This window comes from Thrips palmi, unplaced genomic scaffold, assembly GCF_012932325.1.
Source record: "Thrips palmi isolate BJ-2018 unplaced genomic scaffold, TpBJ-2018v1 HiC_scaffold_12, whole genome shotgun sequence".
NCBI lineage: Eukaryota > Metazoa > Arthropoda > Insecta > Thysanoptera > Thripidae > Thrips > Thrips palmi.
This window is the reverse complement of record NW_023144623.1, coordinates 8010156-8037612: the sequence shown is the minus strand read 5'-3', so window position 1 is coordinate 8037612 and position 27457 is coordinate 8010156. Positions and strand designations below refer to the sequence as shown.

At 62.6% G+C, this 27457-nt stretch overlaps 1 protein-coding gene across 1 annotated transcript in view; it reads left to right on the top strand.

Moving 5' to 3' along the window:
- LOC117640388 overlaps positions 1–27457 on the top strand; it is a 48835-nt gene that overhangs the window by 20737 nt on the left and 641 nt on the right. Inside the window, exons 2-5 of the mRNA XM_034376866.1 lie at positions 8244–8393; positions 18084–18236; positions 22204–22378; positions 24508–27289. Coding sequence (XP_034232757.1) covers positions 8244–8393; positions 18084–18236; positions 22204–22378; positions 24508–24693 — 664 coding nt within the window. The 3' untranslated portion in view covers positions 24694–27289. The remainder of the gene's footprint in view (positions 1–8243; positions 8394–18083; positions 18237–22203; positions 22379–24507; positions 27290–27457) is intronic.

Genomic DNA, 27457 nt, shown 5'->3' with positions numbered 1-27457 from the left:
GCGGCGGCAGCGGGGCGGCTCGGCAACAAACGCCTCGCTGATGAGGGAGAGCGAGGAGCCCAGCGCGCTGCAGCTGCACCGCGCAGAATGCCCATTCGGGTCTCCTGCACCGGAAAACGAACGGGCCACGTCGGAATGGGCTTTTTAAGTTACCCGCGGGACTCGATTTACGCTAGGCGCACTACATACGGCGGCGCGAACGCAAAGTTCCCGTATAAGGAAACCAAACGAGTATTAACCGAGAAATTTGAAAGGGAAAAGAAAAAATTTGAACTCTACACCCCCTCCCCAGTCTTAATGGGGAGGCCTCCTGCTTTACTTCGGTGTTCGGGATGGGAACCGGTGCTATCAGGTACCTGGGGTTAATCCCGTCAGCGACCCAAGCGTTCGCCGGGGGACCCAGTAGGACCCCAAAGCTCAGGCAGCTGGGTGAGAGCACCCAGTACGAAGCTCTTTGAGGGGCGGGACGTAGAGTGAGACGACAGAGAGACAGAGAGAGAGACTCAGACAGAGAAGAGGTTTGGTGGGAGCTTCTTGTTTTCGTAGGGTTGGTTGTGTACCCCATGGTACCCCCACTGTCCGGCGCTCCCGTACCGAACATACAGCGTTTTAGGCCAGCTTCAAAGGACTTATCATCGCCTCCCCGACAAGTCGAGGAGGCACCACCCGCAACCACACACCGGGTGGTCTGGATTGATGGATCAAATACTCCATCGCTCCAGTGCCGAGGCCAACCCGCCGAAGCGGATTGCTTTTTAGACACCCACAGCGGAGTGGCCAGGTGAATGTGACTCTGACCACTACGCTATCACGCTTGTACGTCTGGCAGCGTGTTGGACGACGGGTTTGAGTTGCACTGGGAGGAAGGCGGTCGAAAAATGTAATGAAATGATGGGATTCGATCCCCGGACCCCGCCATCGGGATCACACGACTTTACGCTCTCGGCCACCACGGCCCATGATGAAGGGGTCGGCGTGAGGTGGGTTCTTGACGCAACAGGACTCGACCGACCCGGTCAAAATTTCGCAAGAAGTTGGGGGAGTCGAACCGCCGACCCTAGCACTGAGAATCGACGCCTCTACTCCCTGGACCACCACGTCCCATGCTCGGAGTGGGCTCACGTTTACGGGTTTGAACCGCACTGGGTGAGGCAGTAAAATTAAATGGAAATATTTGTTAGGAGTCGAACCTCCGGCATGTGGGCCTGTTGCACACGGCTCCGCTCTCATGGCCTCGAACCACCACCCTTAGGATAGCAAGTCGAAAAAACTTTTGTGACGCTGGTATTCGAACGCCGGCCTGCGGTAACTCGATCCCACGACTCTAACCTCTCGGCTATCACAGCAGTTGTGAAACGCGATGGATCATCTGCTTTCATTAACGTTCGTTGAATGAGATTTTTTTCCGTGCCTCGCTGCTGTTACTGCGCTCCGCTTGGACTTGTTTTGGTGCGTGGCGCGGCGCCCAAGGCCGGCCCACCTCGTGGCGCCTCGAGCACCGCGCCGTGCAGTGCACCACGCCGCACTGCAGCCTGCAGCGTGGCCTGCACTCTTATCAAAAGCCGTAAAACGCCGCACGGGCCGCGGTCATTTCGCCGTGCTGTTTTCCGATGGGACAGCCTGCCTGCCTGCCTGCCTGCCTGCCTGTCCGCCTGTCTGCCTGTCCGGCTGGCCCAGGAGGACAGACGTGTCGCGCGGGCAACACCAAGACGACGACGACGACGACGTTGAGTTGCGCAACCAGGTGCAAGTACAGTAGCGGGCCGGGCCGCCAGGGCGCAGCACGCATGCGCGGCCGACCGCCACCGTCGGCCCGACTGGGGCGACCGGGGCAACCGGGGGGCGGGATGGAAAATGGAAAGCAGGCAGCATCCCCTTGAGTTCGTCGCGGGGCGCGTCGGTGTTTTTCTGCCGCATTTCGCCTCGCAGCCCGGTTACTTATTCAGCCTGTGGCAGGTACAAAGTGCGGAGAGGACTCTGGCGTGCAAAGTGCTGCCCCGCCAGGCCCCGCCCCACCGGTAGGCCAGACTGTTTTAATGCCATTACCGCCACTGCCGGCCCGCACCGTTTCCGGGGCGGGCGCACCGCGGCGGCCTCGACGGCGTCCTTGACGGCGACCTACCCTTAGGCGCACGCGACTGTCCCCCAAGTCAAAGTTTTTGAATTTGGCGCAACTTCCGGCGCGCCGTGCGCATTCTCATTCTTTCTCAAGGAGCTGCTATGGCACTACTGCGTCTCGAAGTGGGTCGCGCTACCCCCACCGCGCCGGCCGCAGGGGTAGCGGTAGCGCGGCAGCGCGGCGGGGCTGGGGGTGAACAGGGAAGGGGGCAGGGGGCCCCGTGCGGGGGGTACGAGGTACCCTCTGCTGGATCGAATCGATACAGCTGGGTGCTCCAAAGCAGCATGCGTACCCCCACCCCTACCCCCGGCCCTGCCCCCTCCGGGCTGACCCCCGCGGCCTTCCTGGACACGCTGCCTGGAACGGGGGCAGTGGGGTACGCCTAGAGGGGCCCCCCTGGGGGCACACGGGGTACCTGCATGTCATCGAGGCGCTTCTTCGGCCGCCGTTCCTTCCGCGGACAGTGGCGAAGCCGCGAAGAGTACCCGGGCCGGCGGACGGCGAGACATTGAAACCAGATGACCGCCAGGCCAGGGCGTGGCCGTGCAGGCCGTCCGGGCGCTGGCACGTCGGGCCTGGCGGAACGGCGGAGTGGCGGGCACCTGTTTCGTCTGTTTTGACAGCCGGCCTGGCGCCCCTCACATCGCCGCATCGCCGTCGCCAAGGTCGCCAGACTGTCCCTGATCGGCGTCCTGGCGGCCCGCTATCACCGCGGCCCGTGACGTCATCGGCAAGATCAAGATCACGGCCAGGGTGTAGGAGGGCCGCGAAGACATAATGAATCGGACGGCGACCTTGGCCAAGACTCCACCTACATCAGCTGGTCCACTGCGAACCGAACAGCAGCGCTTTCGTCGCTCTGTCTCGCTCGCGCTCGTGGGGCACTCCGCAGGGGTGCGAGGGAGACAGAGCGACGGGCCACTGTTCGAATTGAGCGCTCTGTTTCCCGCGCCGCGTCCAATCTGTTGCCGAGCGAGTGCAGGCCGCTCTGCCGGCTCTGCCACTATCGCGGCCGTAACTCCACTTCATTAGGCCGCGGTCAGCACTGCAGTGTCACGCCGCCACGCCGCGGCGTAAACCTCTCGCTTTATTTCGTTTGCAACTTTTGCCTGCGCCTGTACAGGCACCACGTAACCACTGCAGTGTCAGGCTGGAGTAAACCACTCACTTTACTCCGATTCCAACTTTTGCCTCCGCCTGTACAGGCACCACGTGTGACCCCGCCGACGGCGGTGTCGGTTTCCTCGCAGGGCGGGCACCTTTTGCTCCGCTGGCGGTTTTAGGCGCCTCTGCTGGCGCCGCGGGGCTTCCCCGGCCTGCCGACCCATTCCGAGGGGTCGCTGTCTCCGTCGCACCCCTCCGGGCCGCCCCACGAGTGCGACGGAGACAGAGCGACGAGACGACGGCTCGGAACAGCCCGCTGCGCGCTGCGCCTTGCGGTGGCGAGAGACACTTGGCCGAAGCCTTCCTGGCCGTCGGCGTCGGCGACCTCGCCGTGCGTGAGCGGCAGGCGGCAGCGCGCCCCGCCCTCTGAGCCAGACGAAAATTAATGATTTTCTGTCCCTTTCTCTGGGAAGGTACACGCCTTAGCGCGCCTTGGCAGTGCACGTGCAGCGGCTGGGCGCTGACGTCACTCCACTGCGCTGCCCGAGTGCACGCGACAAACTGGCGTTCTGGGGGCGGGGGCCGCCGCCAAACGGCGAAACCCCCTCGCCGTCTTGACCGCCTCAAGGTGCAGCGGCGTGCTCCTGGGCGGCCCCCGGGGCGAGGCTAGCGTGATAAGGCGGTTACTGCCGTTCGGTTGGCAGCACTGCAAGCAGGCCCAGCAAGCCTCGCAGAGGCGAGTGCATTGAGTTCTCCGTCGCAGTGGCGCCAACTCCGAAAACAACTTGCTCTCTGACGTCATCGAGGCACTACACTGCGCGGGGCGCAGGAAACCCTGCTGGCAGTGGGGTGCACGCGGAAGCACTACTTGCCGTAATTGACACTTTTTGTTGTCGTTTTTCTTCGGCGGCAGGGTGATCTCCCCGACCGTCGCGCGTCCGGCAAATAAGCGCGTTCAGTTAGCCGCGCCCCGCCTTGTCGTATTTTCGGCTTAGCGAGCCGAACGTGCGAAAATGGTGGCAGCCCTGCTTCACACGCACTGCGCGCCCAGCTAATATCGCGAAAACGGGGCGAGCGTGGCGGCAGCGTGGCGGCAGCAGGTTCCTGCGAGACCATTACATTAATCCGGCCGATGCGGCATGGCGGCGCATGGCGGGGCGATGAGCCGACGGCTGCGGCCCCGGACACGGCGCCGGCAGGGGCGGCAGGGCAGGCTGACCGGGAGCACGACAAGACCAATAAGAGGAAGAGGGGCAGGACATCCATCAAAACATGACCCGTCCGCTGTCCGTTTGTCTGTCTGTCTGTCTGTCTGTCTGTCTGTCTGTCCGCCCTTCTGTCTGTCCGCCCTTCTGTCTGTCTGTCTGTCTGTCTGTCTGTCTGTCTGTCTGTCTGTCTGTCTGTTTGCGTGCCCGTCTGCGTGCTTGTGCCCTTGTTTTGCATGGGGCTCGTGACCGAGGTTAGGTATGCAACATCTGCGCCCTCGCGGAGCGGACGCGCATGCATATGTCTCACAGAGCGCGGCGCGGTCCTTCCCCCCCCCTCCCCCTCCCACTCCTCGTCAGAGATGGAAGCCCCCGCGGCTCGTGCCGCTGCATAAAGGGTCGTTGTCGTCCCGCGGCCCTCCCGCGGCCCGCACAGACACTGCCATCAAATTATTATTTTTCCCGCATATTTATGCGAGCGGGCTGCGGGCTTCATGCGCATTTTCTTCTTCATGCACGCGCACACTCGCCCTCTCACTCGCACACTCACACGCTCGCACTGTAACGACGCACGCGGTCGCGTTTTGCGCGGCACCGCGTTTGCCATATATATCCCCCCCCCCAGGAAGAAGTGCCCGCACTGTCGCCCGAACCTTCTTCGCAGAGCACCGCAGGCCGATTTCGTCGTTCTGTCTCTCTCGCTCTCGTGAGGCGTTCCTTGGAGGTGCGAGAGAGACAGGGCGACGAGACCGCTGTCGATGGGAATCATCCTGCCGGCGCAGCTCCGTTCGAGTCGCGAGTTCCTAGTGGAATGCGTGATGGACGCACGGCGCATGCGACAGTGACAGCTAAAAGAACGCCCGGACGGACAAAGTGCTTTTTGCCCTGAGTAAGTGGCTGCAAACAAGGCGAGCGCGAGCCCGGCCTGGCCAGGCCCCCCGGCGAGAGAGGCTGCCGCGAGCCGCGAGGCCGCACTGCCACCACTTACTCCTTTCCTTGTCCTGCGTGTGACTTCCAGTCAACAGGTTGATGTTTTTCTTGTTTGACCCTGTGCCCCAGTGACCGCCGCGGCCGTCCGCTAGTTGACCACGGCTAGTGTAGCCGGGCCGGGCAGGGCAGGGCCCCGCCGGGGGTTGGGGCGCCGCGGCGGGCGGTGCTTTGCGTGCGCGGCACCCCGACGGCCAGCCCCCGCGGCCCCCGCGGCCCCGCCCACCGCCGCGCCGCGGCCGACCCGCCACACATCGCCGGGGCACGCTATGCGCCCTTGCGCGCTAAGCGGCCGTCCCTCACGTTTTAATGCATGCGAAAACTTTTCGTGACCGGGGCGCCCAAATTGCCCGGCTTTTACTCGAGAATGAACCGGAACAAGCGTCGCCGTCGCCGCCAACAGAAAACAGTGCAGGTTCAATCCGTGCCAACGCGTTTCCGGTGTCCGCCGGCCTCTTCCGCGAGGGCGTCCTGCCCTGGCCCGCGGAGTGTGGAAAAGGGGCGTGAAATCGGAGACACCGCCTCGCCTCGCCTCGCCTCGCCGTCGCCGCGCGTCACGCCCAGCGGGCTGCTTCCGGAACGGTCGCTCCGTCTCTCTCCCTCTCACGGGGCGTTCCGTTGCGGTGCGAGAGAGACAGAGCGACCGTTCCGGCATCAGCCTGCAGTGCACCACACCGCGGCGGCGGCGCGGCGGGTCACGACGACGACGAGGGTCATGACGGTGGCGTGGGTGTTGGGTGGCAAACTGCGCGCCGCGCACGGAATGGGGACCATTACAGTGTGATGGGTGTGCGCGGTGACGCCCCGCCCCGCCCCGCCCTGTCGCCCCTGATTGGCTCAGGTCACTAATTGTCGCCGTTATTGCGGTCCATTAATTTGACATTGCGCGCGGTCTGCTTCCGGACGTCGGCCGCTCTGTCTCTCTGGCACTCACGGGGCGTGCCGAAGGGGTGCGAAGGAGACAGAGGCGCGGTGGTTCTCAATCGGCCGCTGGCCGCTGCCGTGCTTTCGCCGTGCGAGAGTTTCGCCGTGCCCTGCCTGGCCCTGCGAGGCCCCGCGAGAGTTTCGCCGTGCCCTGCCTGGCCCTGCGAGAGTTTCGCCGTGCCCTGCCTGGCCTTGCGAGGCCCCGCGAGAGTTTCGCCGTGCCCTGCCTGGCCCTGCGAGGCCCCGCGAGAGTTTCGCCGTGCCCTGCCTGGCCCTGCGAGGCCCCGCGAGAGTTTCGCCGTGCCCTGCCTGGCCCTGCGAGGCCCTCGGCGAGAGTTTCGCCGTGCCCTGCCTGGCCTTGCGAGGCCCCGCGAGAGTTTCGCCGTGCCTGCCTGGCCTGCGAGCCCTGCGAGCCCTGCGAGAGTTTCGCCGTGCCCTGCCTGGCCCTGCGAGGCCCCGCGAGAGTTTCGCCGTGCCCTGCCTGGCCCTGCGAGACCCTGCGAGACCCTGCGAGAGTTTCGCCGTGCCCTGCCTGGCCCTGCGAGACCCTGCGAGAGTTTCGCCGTGCCCTGCCTGGCCCTGCGAGGCCCGGCGAGAGTTTCGCCGTGCCCTGCCTGGCCCTGCGAGGCCCAGCGAGAGTTTCGCCGTGCCTGCTGCCTGCCCTGCGAGGCCCGGCGAGAGTTTCGCCGTGCCCTGCCTGGCCCTGCGAGGCCCGGCGAGAGTTTCGCCGTGCCCTGCCTGGCCCTGCGAGGCACTGCGAGAGTTTCGCCGCCGTGCTGGCCGCTGGCGGACACGTCGGCCGGGGGGTGAGGCAGGAAGGGCCCCCTTTATGTGTCTTTCCCTGTGGGCTCCTTGACAAGCAAACAGGGCTGGTAGCTTCGTCTCGTTTTTGCCTGTCTCCGTCCCCAGGCTCCGCCCCGCTCCGCTCGCCTTCTCGCTTGTCCTTGTCCTTGCCCGCGGTGCGGCGGCACGGCGCCGTGGAGGCAGCCGGCCCCGCCGAGCAGCCCTGCGCGGCGGGCTAGCCTACCCCGACTCCGCCGGGGGCTCCCCGCCGGAGAACCAAGTGGAGACGGGGCGGTGCAGCAGGGTGATTCCGCGTCTCTCTCTCTCTCACACACACACACACACATGGGAGAGAGCGCGCTGCCGAGGAGAATCGCTCCAGTCCGCGGATAGAGTCATTATATCGGGCGTCGGACGGGGGCACTGTTACTGCTGTCGGAGCACGTTGCGCGATGATAGAAATTGACTTAGGATCCTCTTTCCGTGAGAACCACTTACGGGCGCCACACACACATTTACACACTCGCGACGCAGGCCTTCAAGACCACCGTTATGCCCGTGAGAAGGAGGTGCGAAGCGGACTTCGTAATTGAGGCGTCCCGGGGCCCATAAAGTCCCTCGGCCTGCAAGTCTGCAAGGTGTCCGACCACTCCGCCTCCTCCCGCGGCCATTTCTGCAGTCAGTGACTTCGGTCATCATGCGTAACCAACCTAATCTCTCTAATCAAATAATCGGTGTTGACCAAAATCTCGAGCTGTTTGTTTCGCTTCCCTCCCCCCTGGTTCGCGCGTCCGCGACGCCGCGCTGTCTCTGTTGTGCTTTGGTAGCAGGTGTCGCCCTCTGGCGCCGTGCACTGCCTGCCGGCGTCGCCGCCAGCCCGCCAGCGGCAGCACCGCCGCCGTGTTGACGGTGCGCCGCGACGCCGTGGACGCCGTGGACGCCCCGCCCTCGGTCCGCGGGCCGCTCGCAGGGGGGCGCCACAGTCCGCGCGCCGTGCCGCCAGTGTGCCGCATGGCCGCCGGGCGGCGGCCTGTTGCGCCGCAGCACCGCCAGGCGGCGCCGCCGTCGCCCTCCCGCCCTTTTCGCGCCAAAAGTTGAAAACGGCGGTCCGTGTGTTGCAGGGTCTCGTTCGGCAGCTCCAAGGGCTCCATGGTGGAGACCTTGATCTACGAGAGCCCCCTCCAGGAGGAACCGGAACTGACCACGCCCACCTACGACCACCTCACGGGGCCCGTCATCGACCCCGCGCTCATCGAGAACGACCCCTCAGGGTGAGTAACAACACACACGCTGTCGCTCTCGGACGCCGGCCGGACGCCCCTCGCGCGTGCGAGAGAGACAGAGCATCGAGGACGCGGTTCCGAATCGGCCTGCAAGTGACACTCTGCAGTGATCCCGGCCGACTTGGCGGCCGCTTTTGCGAGTGTCGTGTAAATACTGCTGCCCCACATACAGCCTGGCTGCCTCGCCAGGCAAACCGCGGATAAAGCGATACGGGCCGTATTTCTATTTCCACCCAGCCTCCGTGCACTTGACGCTCGCTCGGCGCGCCGCGGCCTCCGATTCGCGTTTTTAGGCCACTTCGCGGCGGCGTGCGGCATTTCGGAATCCCGTTGGCTGCTTGGCAGAGCCAGGCAGCGCGCGCGTCAACTTGGGGATGACTTTGGCCAGACGCGGCTTAGACGCGGCGCGCGGCGTTACAGGCTGCCTCCGCACAGAGCTGGCGTCGCTCTGTCTCTCTCGCGTTGGTGGGGCGTTCCGTGGCGGCGGCGGGACCGCTCGGAACCGTCCCGCTGCGCGGCGTGGCGCCAGATGCCCAGATGGCATCATGGATTCGAGGCGAAGCATGGCGAAGTATGCCCTGGGCCTCTTGGCCTGTTCGGCGTGCTTTACCGCCACGGCCCCAGCGTGCCGCTGGCGGCCCACGCCGTGCCACGCCCTGCCCCGCGGCGCGGCCCGCGGTCGCCGCTAGCGGTCTCCGTTTGTGCATAGTTGTGGTTTCCCAAAATATCCTCTGCGAGGGCAGTGGGACCCGCCACGCCCTGCCCCGCCCCGCCCCGCCCCGCCCCGCGTCCGGCGGGATGAGTAAACAGTTGAAGTGCGCTCCCGTGTTGCCCTAGGGAGCCCTCTAGGGACCCTGAGCGCCCCGCCCTGGGCTCTCCCCGTTCGCAAGGTCAGCCTGCCCTGCCCAGCAGACTGATTCCGATCGTCGCTTCGTCTCTCTCACGCCTTCGGAACGCCCCACGAGCGCGACAGGGACGGGGCGACGAAAACGACTCTCGGAATCAGCCTGCCGCCGCCATGCGGGAGGGCGCCACTGCCCGTCCCGTTGTCCTCGACGGCGGCCTTCTTGTTGGTGGAGCGACTCGCCTCCCGTTCCTTCCATTCCGGAGGAATAACGGCACTTGTTAGAGCGCCTTTAACAGAGCCAAATAACTCCCCGCCAGGCACGACCAGTTACCCAGTTGCCCGAAAGCCCGCCGCCGGAGAGGAGGAGAGAGAAACCAGTCTGCAACTTTTTGTTGTCTTTGTCGGCCGTTGTTCGCTGCTTGCAGCCCCGGCCCCCGACGAGGATTTCGGCGAGCATGTTGTGCGGCAGAACGAGCGGCTTCCTGCCCCGCCGCCCTCCGCGCCTCCCTCCCCGTCCGCGGCCTTGACACTAGGATCGCTGCACTCGGCGCGCGCGCCGCCACGCCGCCACACCTGTGGGACAACAAGTCAAGTGTCGCCGAGTCCACCGGCCCGACAGAGCCCAAGCCAGCCCCTCCACGCCGCTGCAGCGCCGCGCTCGGTCATCAAGTGCTCCGTAGCGTGTACCCGGTCGCGGGTTTATGGCGCTGCAGAGCACGGCTCCGGCTCGCGGCCATCGAATCAAATTTGCTTCACTCGTGCGTGCTCCCCGCGCCGTGTGTGAGTGTGTGAATCTGCGCGAGTGTGTGTGCGAGTAAGTGTGAGTGTTCCTTGACACTTCTGCATGACATCACCGCCGCGTTCGGTGTGGACTGTACTACTGTACCAAACCTGTTTGTGCGGCGTGTGACGTGTGCCCGGTTTGAATCTCGCGCCGCGCCGGGGTCGCGGCCAGGTCGCCACGCTGCATTTGCTGAGGGCTGTGCCTTTGGCAGTGCTGCCGGGGCGTCCGGGGCGTCGTCCGGGGCGGCGTCCACCACGCGTGCGCGCGTGCGCCGGGAGGGTCTTTACGCCCATCCGCCCACACCCACGTGGCCGTCGGCTCGGCCGGCACGGCGACGCCGACACGTGCTCGTCGGTGCCGAATAAGGTCGGGCGAGCGCCCAGGGCACGCGGGGTGGGGGATAGGATAAAACGCGAACCGCGTCAAGTCGCGCCGCCACCCCGCCCTCCCCTCCCCTCCCCCACGCCACGGCGCGCCACGGTGATGTAAGCACGGCCGGCTCGGCTCGGCGCGGCGCGCGTGGCTCGGCCGCGCTCGACGGTGTGGTGGCTCGCCTCGGCCGATCTTCCCGTGGCTGCGTGGCGCGGCGCGGCGCGGCGCGGCTTCGCGGTTCAGCCGGCCGGCCGGCTCGGCGTTCGGATCCACCTCGGCCGAGCCGTGCCGAGTCGAGCGGAGCCGAGCCGAGCCGGCCGGCCGAGCCGAGCGGCACCCGACGAGCGACACGACGGGCCGGGCCGGGCCGAGCCGAGCCGAGTCAGTTCGAGTCAGGCCTAAGGCTTCGAAGCCTCGCGCCAACCGGACCGCGCAGCACCGCGCCGCGCCGAGCCGAGCCGCGTCTCCGCACCGCCGCCGCGCTCTTCGACGCCCTCCAGACCGTTGACGAGGACGACGCCGTCCCGGAGGAACAACCGCTGGTGCCGCGAGTGCTCCTTAGTGCCCCTGTGACTTTGGATACCCTCCCGTCGTGCCAGTGTGTGTGTGCGTGTGTGTGTCAGTGAGATCAGAGTCTACTGTCAGTGCCTGCACTGTGTCCAGCCTAGTGCAGGTAATACGAACACCACCTGTGCCTCCAGCAAGTGACCGTGCCCCCCCGCGAATGAATGGTGGGGCCTCAGGCCGCCTCCCTTCAGCCCCTTTAAGAGGCCAAAGTGCTTAATCACCTTTCAGCAGCTCCTTTCGGAGAGTCCTCAAGCATCGGCAAGAAGATTTTACACGTCTTAGCCGCCAATGCCAAGTGCTTAGTCGCCGTTAAGCGCCCTCCAACTCGTCCACACGCATTGAAGGAGCTTAAACGGCACCTTTAAGGTGCTTAAGCGACACCTTTAAGGCCGTTTAAGGCGCTTTAAGCGCACGGAAGTCGCGCTCGGCGTGGGGGCTTCACTCGTGTTCGAGCACGTTCAAGACCGTGAAGCTGGTTGTTCACGGCGCCTGAACGCCTCCGCGCGCCGTGTGCCTACACTTATCAGCTTCACGCTCACGCCACGGGGCCGGCAGAGCCAGGCAAAGTGTGTTTCCTCGAGGAAGCCCAGCGCACCTTGGTCGCGTCCTTGCCGTGTCGCGCGCTGTCATAGCACCTATCTGCAGACTGATTCGCTGTCTGCCTCGCACCTATACGACTCATGAGTGCGAGAGAGACAGAGCGGCTTTGCGTGGGCGTGAACGCGTCGAGCACGCACTGCTACACTGCTACCTGACGAGCCCGCCGGTGATCCGCGGGCCACTACACTGGGTCCGGCCCCGGCCCTGCTGACCGGATGCCCCGAAGCCTTAGGACGTCTGGCCAAGCCGCGCTGAGCAGCGATGCAGCGCGAGCTGCACCGGCCCGATTCTAGCCAGCGTCCGTCCTTAGCGTCCTTAGGGTGCGATGCCCTGGGCATCATGCCCTTCGGAAAGGCACACGGGCGGGGCGGGGCGGGGCGAGGCGGCCTTGGATGGAAGCAACGGGTCTGTGCAGCGTCCTGCCCGCCTGCCCGTCCGGCCGGCTGTCTGCCTGCCGGGCTGTCTGGCTGACTGAGCCGCAGGGCCCGCCCCGCAGGCCGCAGGTACCTCGGGTACCGAGTACCGAGTCCACGGGTACGGACCGGCAACATTCCCAACCGGCGTTTCCGTCCAGCAGGGCCGGCGAGCGAGCCGGGCCACGCCACCGTAAAGCAGTGTCCGGGGACTTCAGACTACTCGGTACTGCATTACGCTGTGTGCGAGGTATTACTTCGGCACGAGTCGACTCGCCGCCTAGAAAGCCTAGTTCAGTAACCCCCACAAGGCGATCCGCCTCGCCTAGAAGCGCGATGGCATTTAGCTCGCGGATCGCGATGAGTCACCACCCAGTCCAGCCGGCGCGGGCGGCGCGGGCGGCGCGGAGGTGGAGGCGGAACCAGCGAACGGGCCAACAAGGGCGTGTCCGAGATCACTCGCCGGGTCAAGCACACACAGACACACATACACACACAGACACACACGCGCGGCGCGCTTTGCGGCAGGGGAGGCACCGCAGCATTGGATTGGTTATCGATCGCGCTCGGATGACTCTGGTGATAAATTGAGCAAACTGGCCTAGTGGCTTCGCAGCGTCGCTGCGCGCGCTGCGCCTGGGCCTGGCGTGCCTTTGCGTGCCTTGGCACCGATCCTACTGGAGGCAGGCCTACTTGGCCACGATAAGCCGCCGCGGCAACAGCTGCGCGCTATGACGCGGCCGACGCGGCTCCGCGGCGACACCCCGCGCGGAGGCACGCCGCCGTAAATACCCCCCCAACGCGTTAATGGCCTTCGTCACCTGATCGGGCCGCCCTTGCCGCGCCGGCCGCCCCGGCGGAGGCCCTGGCCGTGAACGGTAATGGAGGCAAGACAGACGGCGTGTTTGTTGTCGACGGCGAGGTGCGGAGGAGGAATGTTGTCTTGACGGCCCCGCCCGCGGCCTATCAGCAGCGCAGCAGCATGGCAGCAGCGCGTCGACGACTCCCGGGGACGCACCGGGACAAAGGGCCGCTGTGCTGGGCGACGTGAAGCGACGCCCTGTTCGTCGACGGACGGACAGACAGACGACGTGACATTGGAATCACCACGACAGACAGACAGACAGACAGACGGACGGACGGACGGACGGACGGACGGACGGAGACACAGGGGGCGTGGCGTCTCTCTCACCCTTCCTGAGACGCCTTCTGGCCGTCCCCGTCCCCGCCAAGCTCCCCTAGTGCGTCTCGGCTCTGGCGCGCAACCCCTCCGCGGGAAACGAGGCCACGGATGGCGGGGTGGGGCGGGGCGGCGACCGGGGAGCCGTAAACCGGAGTCACCTTCGAGCATCGCCAACACCACCGCCAGCAGGCTGATCCCCAACAGTGCTTTCATCGCCCTGTCTCGCTCGCACTTCCGCGGCGTGCCGTTGCGGTGTGAGAGAGTGAGAGAGACAGAGGACAGCCAGGGGAGGGCCGGACTTTCCGCCCGACTTGTCAGCCTTGTCAGCCCCGCGCTGGAAATAAGTCACGCCGGCCGAGCCCGGGTTCGAGTCCCGCCAGGAGAGACCGTGATTATCCAGCGGCGGCCAGAATTAACCGCGCTTCGCCCCCGCCGCGAGTGCCGACGGCGTGCCCCATCCCCTGCACCGCGAGAGCCCCGCCCCCGTGGCGCCTCGCGTGTCGCCAAAACTCGCGGGGATGGAGTGATGGACTGCCTGACGGCGTCGACGCCGTGGAATTGATATCTCCGAGCGTCCTCTTCCGGGTGCCAGTCAAGCCGCCACAGTGGCGCGGGCTGCCTACCCGGCGCCAAAGGGGGAGGGGGAGGGGCGCCGCGGCACCGCTACCGTCATGTCCGACGACCCGCCGAAAAGTCTCTTCCCGGATGCGCCGTACGTCCCCGCTGCACTGCACACTGATTCCGGCAGTCGTCTCTCTCGCACTCATGCGGCGTCCCGTGTCGGAGCGAGAGAGACAGAGCGACGAAGACGACTCTGTCCTGCCGGCGGACGTGGCGGATGCGGCCCGCGGCGGACGCGCGTACAGTCCCCGTCAAGGTCGCCGTCGTCGTTATGGGTGCCGTACCCGTCCCATATAATCCGCCGCCGCCGCGGACTCCGCGGGCACACCGTTCACGTTGGACCGCCCGGCGGGTGGCACCGCGTTAGATTCCGCTAACAGTGTCGCTCCATCTCTCTCGCTCCCTGACGGAGCACCCCTTGGGTGCGAGTGAGAGGGAGAGAGCCGTGCCTGGGCCTGACGCGGTGCCACGCTTATCGCCGAGGGCTGGCCCTTATCCGAGGCCGCCGCCCTGCAGGGCCCTGCCCGGCCTGCCCCACTCCGTCTGGCCGTCCTTGACGGCGCCCTTTTTGTCGTCCTTGCTCGCGCCGAAGGCTGCACTACACTCTAGACGCGCGTCCCGCCGTTGCGAAAGGCTCGGCCGGGCACGGAGGTACACTGCACGCGCTTCCGGTGCCGTCGCCATCAAAAGCATCAACTCGGACGTAAACTCGCCGATGCCCCCGATGGACTGCGCTGCGCTACCTCCGCCGGGGCGACGCGCACCGCAGCCCGTCCGTCGGATGTGCACGAACGAATAGGTCAAGGTCGGAAACAGTAGTGGGCTGGCCAGAACTAACCGAACAGGCTCTCATACATGTTGCAAGCGGGGAGGGGGAGGGCCCCACCAGGTGTTCGCGTAATAGCAATAAAAGGCCGGGCTTTGGGAACGAGTCCGACCACCACACCGTGTGGCCCAACGCCACGCCTCGCGTCCAAAACCGAGTGTCGCGGCAGAGCCGGGCAGAGCGCAGTTCGACAGGTGCCGCCGAGCCGAACCCCGGGCGAGCTTGGCGGGCGAGCTCGCCGTCGTTGTCGCTCGAGTTCGCGGTCAACCGGTCCAGCAATGCGGAGCTGGCCCCACGCGAGGGGAGTCGTCGTCGGCGGCGTGCCGCACAGGTAGCCACTGCGAATAGTGACGCTGCGGTGGTGACTGCGAATAGTGCTCTGGGATGACGCGAGAAGAGTCTGTGCCGGCCGTGGGCCGTGTGTGTCCTTAACGACGAGCGCGGCGGCGCGACGGGCCTTCCTGTAGTCTAATCAAGGACATTAAGGCCGTGCTCTTGCATGCGGGTGGCGGCGGCCGCGAGGCCGTGCAGTGTGCACTCTTGGCGGCGTCGGACGACGACGACGACGTGATGCTCTCCCCGTCCGAGGCGGCGTCGGCTACGCCCGGTCAACTTGTTGCACAGGACACACTGGCTTTCGCATGCTTCGCAGCGGTATTTCGAAATTCATGGCTAAAGTTTGGGGGGCCGGCCCCGGGGGCTTGGTGCGTCGGGACTTCCCCGCCGTGGACCTGAGCTGAATTATGGATCCGCCCCTGCCGGCCGACCGTCGGGCCGTCGGGTCGTCGGAGGACCTGCTGCGCAACGAGACGGGCCACGTGCGCAACAGTCGCGACACGCGTGTGCCACTACACTGCAGACCACGGGACGAGGCGAGGCAGTGTGGGTGCACCCCGTGGACGTTGGCGCCGTGCCTGTGCCTGCCGCGCCTGCCGCGCCGCAGTGTACTGAAGCGCCTCGTTTTGTTTCTTTCGGTCTTGGCAGAGGGAGAGCGTGCCTCGATTCATGTGGGGCAGGGTCAGGGAGTGCTCGGCGTGCTCGGTGGCGACCAGGAAAAAGGAAGAGGGCTCGTCGTCCTGCGGGACAGTCATTCAGTGCGGTTTGTCTGTCTGTCTCTCTCGCTCCCTTATGGAGAGCGCCGTGAGTGCGACAGAGACAGGAAGCGCCGGGCGCCGCTCCATCTGGCGATGCTGGCGTGTTCCCCAGGGAAGAGGGAAGGCGACCGGGTCGCTAATTGGATTAAACCGACAGCGCGTCGGACCGGCGGCAGCGTCTCTTTCCTTGCCGCAATCTAGAATGCGCCTTTGTTGTGGGACGCTCCCGTTTCTGCCAGAGTGCCGGACTGCCGAGCTTTCGGGGGGATTTCGGGCGGGCCGGGCGAGCGGACGGCGAGCAGGCAGACGGACCGACACCAATTATTGCAAGAAGAAGTGAATCCCGCCGCGTGATGAGACACTAATGGCTGTAATGATGATGACCGCCGGCGCTCTGTCTCTCTCGCGGCGCTCGGGACGCCCCGTGAGTGCGAGAGAGACAGACCTATCAGCCTCCCCGCTGCAGGCTCCGCACGCGTGCACGTGCAGCGCTGGCTGCGGGGCGCGAGTGTCGGGTCAGCCGGTCTGTGTCTTCAGTTCCCGTTTTCGAATCGCGCGAAAGCGACGTGTCTTGTCTAGGAGTCTAGAAGACGCCCCGGTAGTCTAGGCGACGCCCCACTGCTCTAGACTCTAGGGTCTAGGCGTCGCCCGCGAGGCGCGCTGGCTGTCGCTTGGCTGTCGCTGGCGCTAGCGTGCTCTAGCACTGGCCTATCTGGCGTCGCTAAAAATACGCGGCGCTGCAGCGCGGGGAACTACGCACGAAAAACATGAGGCGGGGCGGGGCGGGGAATTAAAAGAAAAAGGCGTTCCGAAATGGAAAGGAGAAGGAATTCATCAGCGGGGCGGGCCGGCCGGCGGCGTGTAGCGGCAGCACGGCGGGATGAGAGCCGCAACTAACAACCTCCGCCATTGTACGTACCGAGGGCCCTCCGGGTGGCGGGGGCGGGGCGGGGCGGGGAGTACTCGGAAGGGAAGGGCGTCATGCTCCACAGCCTTTCATTACAACAAAAATGAGTGTCGAAAAAGGACGACAACATCAACGAAAACAAGGCGGTGCATTGTCTGGAGGCATAGGTGGCGCGCTCTCTCCGGTTAGGACTGACGACTACTGTGTTGCTGTGTTGTCACTTGGCGGCCTTTGCGCCGCTTTGCACGAAGCGTCGAGGCGCGGCCGGTCTGCTTCAAAATGCGCTCTGGCTTCGCCGGCCGGCCAATCCTGCGGCTTCCGTTGCGGTGCAGCGGGCGGATTCCGATTGCACGGTGCTCCGTCTCTCTCGCACTCGTGGGGCGTGCCGCAGAGGTGCGAGAGAGACAGCGATGGAGCTGTTCGTTCCACCGCCGCGCCAGGAACGGAGATTATGTCACGACCGGACGGCCGGCAGAGCCACGGCGCCGCGGCGGCGGACGGCAAACGACAAATAGCCCGAATGTTGGTGTGTTGGAGTGGCGGCGGCGATGGCATTCGGACCGCGATGTCAATGTGGACGTGAATGGCGCGGTGTGCAAAACGAACGGGGACGCGAACGTGAATGTTGATGTAAATGTGGAGACTGACACGACGCGCCCAAGGACGGGTTCGCGGTGACGTCAGCCTGGCGGCGTGCCATGCAGGCCATGCAGGCCGGGACGGTGGTCGGTCGTGGCCCTCATGGCGGTGGCGGGGAACGGAACACTTACCCCGTGCACTGAGCACTCCGCGCCTGCCTCTCTCGCACTCATGGAGAGAGAGAGAGAACGCTTCGGACAAGCTGCCGGCCGGCGGTAGGCGATAGAGGGACGTCTGGCCAGCCTCCGCTGAACAGCCACTCCGATCGGACTAGCCTGCTCGGCCTGCTTGGCCCCGACCCTGAGCGCCGCCCTGGCCTCGCCCTCCAGGCCGTACGCGTGCCGCCCCGCTGCCCCGCGCTCCGTCAACAAGAGGGCAGTCTTGACTGCGGAGCTATTTCAGGAATCCGTCAGCCATTAACCGACCCCCTGGGACCACCGCCGCCAGTGCCCCAGCCCTGCAGGCTGCAGGCCGGCCTGCGTAATTTATTTACTCTCCGTATTGACTCGGCCGGGAAGTGCATTTCCAAAGGGCGGAGAAGCCTTGAGCGTTTTTACAAAGTCGGGGCGGTGCGCGGTGTTCGGTGAGCGCGCCTCCTCGCAGCCGTGGCGGCAGTCAGGCTTGTGATTGGCTGCGTTCCAAAGCGGCTCCGTTTGCCCTGCAGGGAAAGGAGAGTGTGAACCGTGTGCGCCTGGCGGGGCGACACAACACATTAACCGCAAATCCCCAGCCCGCCTGCCTGCAGGGCGAGCAACGCTTAAAAAAATGTTTTATTTTTATTTTTATTTTTTTTGTGCTAATTTTTTCAATCTTTTTTTTGTGCAGTGCCGCTGGGGCGGACCGCGTCCGCGTCACGTTCTTCGAGTCCTCCAAGCCGCAAGTGGTGGAGGGCAGTGACGTGCTCACCCCCGACGCCCTGGACGCGCCGCTGGGCGCCATGGCGGCGGACACCACCCACGGCTACCACCGGCAAAACAGGTAAACGCGGCGACGCCATGAGCAGGCCGTCGGGGACCGATTCCGAGAGTCGTTTTCGTCGCTTGGGCCTCCTAGGCGCGAGAGAGACAGAGCGACTCTCGGAATCAGTCTGCAGGGGAGGGGAGTGCGTATTTTGTTCCGGTCTGGCGGTATCGCCACACCCTTACCATGACGCCGTGGTGGCGGTTCCGAAGGGAGCGCAGCGAGCGCTTGTCGACCAGGCCGCCGTCGTGTACCTGTAGGCCTACAGTGCAGCAGGGGGGGAGGGTCATTCGTTTCGTGTCTGCCGAGCGAAGAGCTCGAAGGACGCGGTGAGTGCGACAGAGACAGAGCGACGGCTGGGCGCGCTGCGCGCTGGCCGGATGTGGACGCCACGCTCCCCCTTTCCCGTCGTGTCCACGAGTGCGTGCAGTTCGTGCAGCGGGCTGATGGTACCGTTGAGCCGTGCGGCGCGCTTCTATCCGCGCTATCCCCTCGCCTATCCCCCTATCATCGCGCGGCGCGCATCGCGCAGCACCGTTCTATCCGCCGTTCGTCATCCCAATCGGTTTACTTTGCGTCGGCCGTCGGCGCCGTGGGCCCATTCCCATTATCGTCTGGCACGTTAGCGGGCGGGGCGTGCCACCATGCGTGCCGCGTGCCGCGTGAGGCCGCGGCAGTCACTGACTCGCTTGAGTTGGCAACGCTGTCGCCGCCTGCCGCCCGAGTTGGTGAGTTGGTGCACCTGTGGGGTGGGAGGGGGAATCACTTTCACTTTCCCCTTAATGACGGCACCCCGAGGGGTGGGGCGGGGGGCTTCTCGCGGGGGTGGCGGGGCGCTGCTCGGGGTGAGCTTCGGGGTTCGAGCTTCGAGGCAGCAGGGCAGTGCCTCTGGCCGTCGTGCCGTCACGCACCTCGTGGGTGCGGAGCAGTGCGGGGCAGAAGGGTGGTCGTGGCCGCACCGAGAGCAGCAGATAAGACGAGGGTGTCTCGCGCCGCGCCTCGCGCGTCTTGGCGGGGGCGGCAGGCCGCCGCGGGGGCGGCTCGCAGCGTGGCGGTGGACAGTTCGTCGCCAGGCTCCGCCGCCCCCACCGCCCCTCCTGCAGCGCCATGGCGGCCCCCACCTTGCAGGCCACTGTATCGACCAATGCGCGCGCAGCCGGGGCGTTCCACGGGCGGGCTGGTGGGGCGGGGCGTGGCGGGGCCCACTGAGCCCCAGGCCCAGCTCAGTTGGCGTCGCGGCGCTGAGCGTCGTCCAGCGTCGTCCAGGCGTCGTCCTGGGTGGTGGGTGCCGCGTCGAGTCGCGCCGCGCAGGCCGCGCACCGCGTCGCGTCAGGCCTCTCTCTCTATCTCCCTGTCTCCGTCTCTCTCTCTCCCTCGCGGCGGGGCGGGACGGGTGCACTCCGCCCCGACTGCACGTCGCCCTGCAGCGGGGCAGTCGGCTAAGGGTGCCACTGTGCCCGTGTGTTTACCCGCGCTGTGTGTGTGTGTGGTGTTTGTGTGTGTGGCGGCAAGGGGCGCCCTGCGGCGGGGCCCCTCAAAGTGAAAGGAAAACCAGTTTTGGGGATCGGGGTGTGGTTGCACTGTACTGTACAGGCCGCGCAGGCCCTGCAGGGCGCACGCCGCGCGCAACCACCGCGCCACCGCAGATCGCGTGCGGGGCCTTGCAGTGCAGGCGACGCGCGGCACGCGACACGCACGCCAGCGGCACGCGCCACCTCACTGTCTATCCTTGTTTGTCGCGCGCCGCTCGAAGGAGACGGCCTGCATGGAGTGCTGGCGGTGCTGGCGCATTCTGGCCATTCTGTGGGGCCCGGGTGAGGGTTGTGGTCGCGCGGGTACCACTGCGCCGCGCCAGTCGCGCGCCTCTAGCTTCGATCTAGCCGCCCGACGCCTGCACGTGCAGCAGACACACACTCGCACACACACAAACACGCGTCAAGCCCGCGTTAGCGTTTCTCCCGGCCGTGCTGTCAAGGTCGGGCCGTCATGTGGGCCGGTGCTGCTGCTGCGAATAAGCACGGTGCATGTGTGGACCAGACAGCCCGCCAGGCGGACAGACAGCCACTCCACCGCTACAGTGTGTTGCTGCTGTACAGCGAAAACCCCTCACCGCGTGATGGATAGTGGAGGGGTAGCTCTGGCGGTGCGGCACTGCACCCGGAAACTCCGGTCCGTCCGGGGCGGCCTTGGTGCGCGCGGGTTGGTTCGCACCTCCCCCTCCCCCTCCCCTCCCCCGGTCGCCTCTCGAAGTCTCGAAGCAGCAGTGTTAGCGCCTCGCAGCTCGGCCAGGCCGCCAGGCCAGTGATGCGAGCCGTTCCGACGTTCCGTTCACGCGATGCGGCTTTTAAGTACACAACCCCACGGAAGCGGCCAGCTCAGCAGCCGCCCGCGCCCTGCGCGCGTCGGAGCGTCAGCACGTCGTAAAGAGAGAGAAAACGGGGCAAAATGACGACGGCCGGAAGGGGGATCGAACCCGGGTACTCGGTATTGACCGCTCGCGTCCGAAGCCACTGCGCCACGGCGCGGGGCTGCAGTGCGCCGGTCTGGCCGGCCCAGCGGCGGGGTGGCTGGAGAACTAATTGCTGGCTTCCGCCAGCGCCTGCGCCTGCAGGCCGCCTCCGAACAATGTAGCTCTGTCTCTCTCGCACTCGCGGTGCGCCCCATGCAGGTGCGAGCGAGACAGAGCGAGGAGGTCGCTTCTGCTGCTGCGCCCTTTGCTTTCCCACGGGTGCACGCTAGTCCACGCTAGTCCACACTGGTGCAGTAAACGCCCCGGCGGGCTGGCCTGCCCTGGCCTGCCCTGGCCGGGGCCGCGGACGTCCTAATGATGACGGGTATGCTGCCTGTTGAGCGCCAGTTAGTGTGTTAATGGGTTGGCGGGGCGGGGCGGGGCGGTCGCGAGCTGACAGCGCGATAGCGATTCACATTTCCATTCGACGCCCCGTGGTCGGCCTGCCCACAGCCTGCCGGTGTGGTGTGCCGGTGTCCCGATTAAGGTGGCAGAGAAAAACAAACTGACAGCAGCAGGCCGTCGGCTGGCCGCCACCGCAGTTCGAGGAGACCGTGACCCTGTGGCTGCCGCCGAGGGCCGCCGACTACCGACTCGGTGGCAGGAAAAAGTTAAACGAAGTGCCATGGCGGTGGCGGCGGCTCGACGGCGGCCGCGCCCATCCAGTACGCGCTGGTGTTCCCCGCTATTGTCCGGCGGCGGGCCGCGGCGGGGACGACGAGGTGTGGGCGGGCAGACGCGCCCTGTACTGCGCAATGCGGCCGTCTGTCTGTCTGTCTGTCTGTCTGTCAGTCGGTCTGTCAGTCTGACCGGCTGGCCGGCGAGCGGACAGACCGGTTGACGAGCTCTAAAGCCACAAATATTGTGCCGTCTGGGAGGTGACGTGACGTCAGTGTCGAAGAGGTGAACGGAGGGAGAGAGAGAGAGAGAGAGACAGAGGGGGCGTTGGAGTGAGAGAAGCAGACAGTGAGTGCGAGAGTGTGGCTAGGGCTGCGAGGATGCCGTCAACCCCCAACAGCCATGGAGGCATCCTGTACTACGTGGTCACCGTACCCAGGGAGTCCAAGCCGGAGCACGACAAGAACAGCATCGGCCCGCTGTCGGCGTCGTCGCCCGGGACGCCCGCCGCGCCGCCGAGGTTCGTGTCTTGAAGTGCGGCCGTCGCCGTCCGGGCAGCGCGCCGTCGCGGTAGGCAACCCTGCCTCCGGCACGCGTCCGTGCGCAGCACAGTGCCTATGTGCCGGGCGCTCCGTAGAGCCGCCAGGGCTGCGGGCTGCGCCCAGGCTGCGCGCAGGCCGTCACCTCGCCTGACATTTCGCTCTCGTTAAAGCCCCTGAATGTCACGCGGGACGCCCGGCCGGCCAGCCCAGCCCCGCCCGGGGGATTTGGAATTTGCATCAGGGCTTTTCAAAAAGCGGGCGCGCCTTGTGTTTCCGCCTTGTTGTGGTTGCTGACGAGGGCCTTGTTGTGTTGCAGCACCGACAGCGGCTGGGACAACCCGTTCCGGCCGGACGGCGACCTGAGCCGCGAGGCGGACGAGATCGTGGAGCTCATCAAGGGCGGCAAGCCCATCACCACGCCGGCCAGCGCCGCGCCCGGCAGCCCCGGCCACAACCCCCTCGCCGGGGACTCCCTCAAGGCGCAGCACTCGGTGAGCGCGCTGTGGCGTTGTGGGCGCGGGCCCCGCTTGCCGCGTACCGGGTGACGCGTGCGCGACGCGTTGGAGCGGCCGGAGCATGCTGAGCACCGGCACGGAGTGCACGGAGTCGCGGCGGACGCGCGGAGGCCAGTAGACTGACCCAACCAGAGCTTTCGTCGCTCTGTCCCTCTCGCACTCAGGGGAGAGGCAGAGCGACGCGACCCTGTTCGGAGCCAGAGTGCTGTCGTCGAGCAGGCTCTTAAAGGAGGCGAGGGAAAGGGTAGAGCCACCTCCCGTGGGGATGGAGTTCGAGCCCAGGGCAGTCCTATGCTGCGTTAGAGGCTCGGCGCCTGACACATGGAACTGACCTGGGTTCGAATACCAGAATCCGACGAGGTGGTTCCCTTTTTTCCTTGCCTGGGTCCTCTTGCGCTGCTGTCCCGTGCGCGAAGTGCTCGCTGCGAGGGCTGTACTACTTTGGCCTTAAGGACTGTATACTTGAGCACGGAGGTGGACTGTTCGGTGCATTGCGGCTGCATGGCCTGAGATTATTTGCATGCGGGTGTCGGCCATGTCGTTGTCAGTTCTTTTCTTGCGTTTGCTTCACGGTGTTGATATTGTTGATATTCCTTTCGTTTTACTCTTGTCTTTTGAGATTCACTGAGTATGTAAGAGAGTCGAGGTGGCGGCGTTTTCTAGCGTCTTCTTGACTGTCGCGCACACTGTTGGATTTTACCATTGTTGTGTACATTCGTAGATATCTCTGTAAGCACTTTGTTTTAAACTCACTTTCTATGTAGTCTCTAGAAACGTAGTTTTTGTCCAGTTTTCAGTTTACTTGATACTGAATGGGCAGTAATGTAAAAGTTAGCATTTCGGTGTTGTTGGTGCATTATTTTTATTCAAGTTAAGTCGTTATTGTTTTAATAAGTTGTTTCTTGAACCTTAGCATATGCATGGGTTAGTGTACATGGATTAAGTTGTACATGAATGTAAATTGTATTTTTATCCTTGTTAGATTCACTAACGGTGATAACAGTCATGTTACATAAACTAATTTTTTGCACAAGGTTCATCTCAGCTAGGCCTGAAGATGATTTTTTAAAAAAGTATTTGTTATATTTGGCAGGTTGTGATTTGTGATTGTAACGTTTAATAGCTGCTGCAAATTTGTAAACCCACGCTTTTGTATATTGTACACAGTGTACTGTTGGACTCTGTTTGGAATTTCAGCACTGTATTTTGAGCTTCGTGTGGTTACGTATTTTGCATGGCTCTTGGTTTTTTTCTCTCGTTTTTAGCGCTCTATTTGTTTTTTTCCCCGCCTCTCCACAAAATACATATTTAAAATAATAAAGTGATCACAAGTCCCCCCCCCCAGAATTCCCTCCAGCTGGCGTGTCGCTTCACCAACTTTCTTTGTGGCTTTTGTGGAATAAAGTTGAGCTCTTGTTCGAAAATGACTTCTGTACTTAACTCTTTGCGGGACTGTGTGCTTTTTGCAAACAAATTCTTTGTTCCTGAGCGACCACCGGAGTGAGCCGGGGATCGTCGACGCGCCCAATGGGCAGTGCAGTGCCCATCCATCGAGACTCCGAGAATAAAAGCTGTAAATACATACAGAGCCTTTTCCTAACAATGTTCGGTGTTATCGGTAGTGCCGACGTGGTGGATGGCCTTTGGTTCTGACGCCGCACTAACCAGAATGTAGACACGAGGTAAGGTGGCGAGAACTAACTTTCCGAGGATCGATGCTAGAACGAGTTGCGCTACATATCGTGACCGATACCCATACTGCTTTTCCTTTCTTTCTTTTTTCAGTAGTGTCATGGTTTTTCTTAGCAAAATTTTCGATCCAATGAACTTTTATCTTGCACTGAGCTGTCAATGTTTTAGGGGTCGTCCTTAAACCACGATGATGATTGCATGATCCGTCATCAAAGAGGTCTGTGGCTTCAAGGGTTTGGTTTTGGCGTTTTGGTAGACCTGTTACGTGGTTTCTGGACGGTGCCCGGGCTTGCTTGTTTTTCCTTGGTGCATAAGCTAACCAGTGGGCGAGGGAGAAAAACACTAACGGGCAGCAGGTTGCAGCAGGTCGTCAACTAACCGCCGTTTTTCGTTTCTGTTTCTCTGATTGGCAGTCCCCCGTGACGAGCACGCCGCACAAGAACGGGCAGAACGGGCAGAACGGCGCGGCGGCCGCGCAGGCCAAGCCGGCCGGCAGCGTGGACGTGACGCGGGGCACGGTGACGGGCGGGGACCAGGCGCAGGTCGAGCACATCACCCTCAAGAAGAAGCCCAAGTGCAAGTGCTGCATCGTGCAGTGAAAACGAGTGAACCGCAGCCAAACGCCTCCGCTTCGCCACAAATTCAACATTATTTTTCCTACGCAAAAAAAAAAGAAAGAAAGAAAAGTCCATGTCGAATATTTGTTTTTGTGCCGACGGCAGTAGTGTGTTCGTGGTGTCGTCTTGTGTGTGCGTGTGTGATGGTCGGTGGTTCTGGACCGGTTCGTTCTTGTTGGTCGACGACGACTAGGAGAGGACCATTTTATTTTTTTTATGCTGAAGACTGTGTTTTCGGCCCCCTGCGTGGGCCCGAGATGGAGCGGCCTGAGCCAGCCTGTGGCTGTGGCCGGTGGAGTGCCTGGCCTGCCGGTGCCTGGCGTGCCTGGCCTCAGGGATGGGGTGGGCGTAGTCGGCGTAGTCAGGACGCGCGACGTTGGCCCGTTGGCCGCCTGGGCCTCGGCGTCGCTCGGCGTCGCTCGGCGTGCACCCCGCGTGCACGCGCCCGACCGGCCTGGACACTTGCCCACGGAGGCCCCACCCTGTGATAACGTGATACACCCCCCTTTGCTTTGTTTTTAACTTATTTATTATTACTATTATGATTATTATTGTTTTTCTTCGTACGAGGCGTAGTTGTAATTTACACGTTTTTTACGCAATAATAATGATTTGGTCAGTGCTTGCCGGACAGGCTGGTTGTCTGTGATTACGCCAAGGGGCGTGGCTCGGCGCGTCCCTACCCCCTGTCGCGGGGAAGCCCTGGGCGCCCCGGGCGCGGGGTAGCGCCGTGTCGAGGCGGCGTGGCGCGGCGTGGCCGATGACAGGGGTGGAGCGAGGGCCTTGTCGGCAAAGCGAGTGTGTGTATGTCTATGTGTCCGTGTGTGAGTGCGTGTGAGAGCGTGAGTGAGAGTGTGAGTTGCAGTTGAAAGAAAGAGAAGTAAGTGTCTCGCGTCAATGCCATTTCGGTTGAGGTGGAAAAAAGTGAAGCCGACACGATATGCGTGGCGGGCAAAGCGATGAAAGAGGAGAAAGAGTGAATTGAATGATGAGACTTTTGTACAATGTTGAGCCTGCTAAGTAAGAAGAGTCTTTTAGAAGCCGTTACCTCAGTACTTCCTATTCTGCTGTAGACTGATTCATTTTCATTATTCGTGCTGTACCAGTCTCTATTATTATCACAGAGATATTATTCCGGATTCGGATACCTCTTGTATTGATTTTGCTTGAACCTCAATGTACTGCGGAATTCCCTTAAAATATCAACTACGGCGTTACTATGTATGTCGCTATGCTGGTAATTTAGGACCATGGGCCAAGATGAATTTTTCAGACAAACCTATATTTTATTCCTTGATGACTTCTATGCTATCGTAGCGCAGTCATATTGCAGAGCTACTTGTCAAACGCAATTCGCGTCATCTTTCTATTTTTATTTATTTTTTGTCCTAATGTTCTGCGAATGTGCTTAAACTCCCATCAGTTTCTTGTCACAGTCAGGGAAGACCCGGCTGCTGGCAATAGTTTTTTTTGTTTTAATTTTTTTCCGAAGCCAAAATGTTTATTATTGTTATCTTATCTTATAAATAACGATACATTTAAACAAATTTAGTTGATCCCACCAATGAAGTTAATAGTACGACGCCGCCTTTGCGTAGTTGTGCACCAAGAGGCTACGCTCGTTACGGTGCTGGACTGATGTTTGTTTCCGACCCTATAGGTATCGGGGTGGTTCCACAGTGGTTCCACAGTGGTTCCACATTGGTCCCACTGGGGGCGGAGGGGGAGAGTCGTTCCCTTGGCAGCTGTTTTGTGATAATATTTGCCCCAGTTCTGGTCATACTAGCCGGGAGTCACCACGGCACCTCCTCCAACCGCCCCGCGCCCCGAGGTAAAAAATCTTAGGGGGAAAAGAAAAATATGACATTGAAACGGTTTAAACTAGAATTTACCTCTGCCTCTATTTTAAAATTGTATGGTGTTTAATTGTAATACAAAATATTAATTAAAAACAGTTTTTAACTTATTCGAGAGATATCTGCATTTTCTTTGATCATCATCACACCCCGTCCGTTTCCAAATTAACTAAATACTGTAACTAAAAATAGTGTGGGATGTGTGAACAGCATCTGAGCATTTTTATTATTAGATGCCTTGAGCAAAGTAAAAGGAAGCATCCCTTTCAAAAATCGAGCATGGTGTTGGAATTGGTTTACCATAGACCTAAACTCGATCCACCAGATTCTACAAGGATCTGACAGCTGTTTTATTTTGAGATGTCTTTGGGGTAAATTCGAGTAATGCCTCTCATTGATATTTTATCACCTTTTAAGTAGTGACTGCTGTCCTGTCATGCTACCTGTGTCTGTCTGTTTGTATCAATCTGCCCCCTGTCAATGTTAATGGCAGATCATTAGAGCTTTTCTTCCAACAACCTGCTGTTGGAAACCGTGGTTTACTCAATAAAATTTTTAAAATACGGAAGTGAAGCTCTTTATAGCTGCATCTTCGTGTCTCTTGCCATGTATTTCACTCTTGATTTTCTACTGGATTTTTTTAAAATCTTAATATGTGGTTTAGTCCTGGACTGGGCCTTTACATTGACATGGTAGTGAAAGACAGAATATCCTTCCAGCAGGTGCAGTGGCGTGCGCAGAAATTTTGAAAGGGGGGGGTCGGGCCATGCTTTTTGCCTACTTACAGGGGGAAAGTACCGCAATTTGCCTACCTTCCAGGCGGCTGTCTAGTGGCCAAAGGGGGGGGTCATGACCCCCCTACCCCCCCCCCTGCGCACGCCACTGAGCAG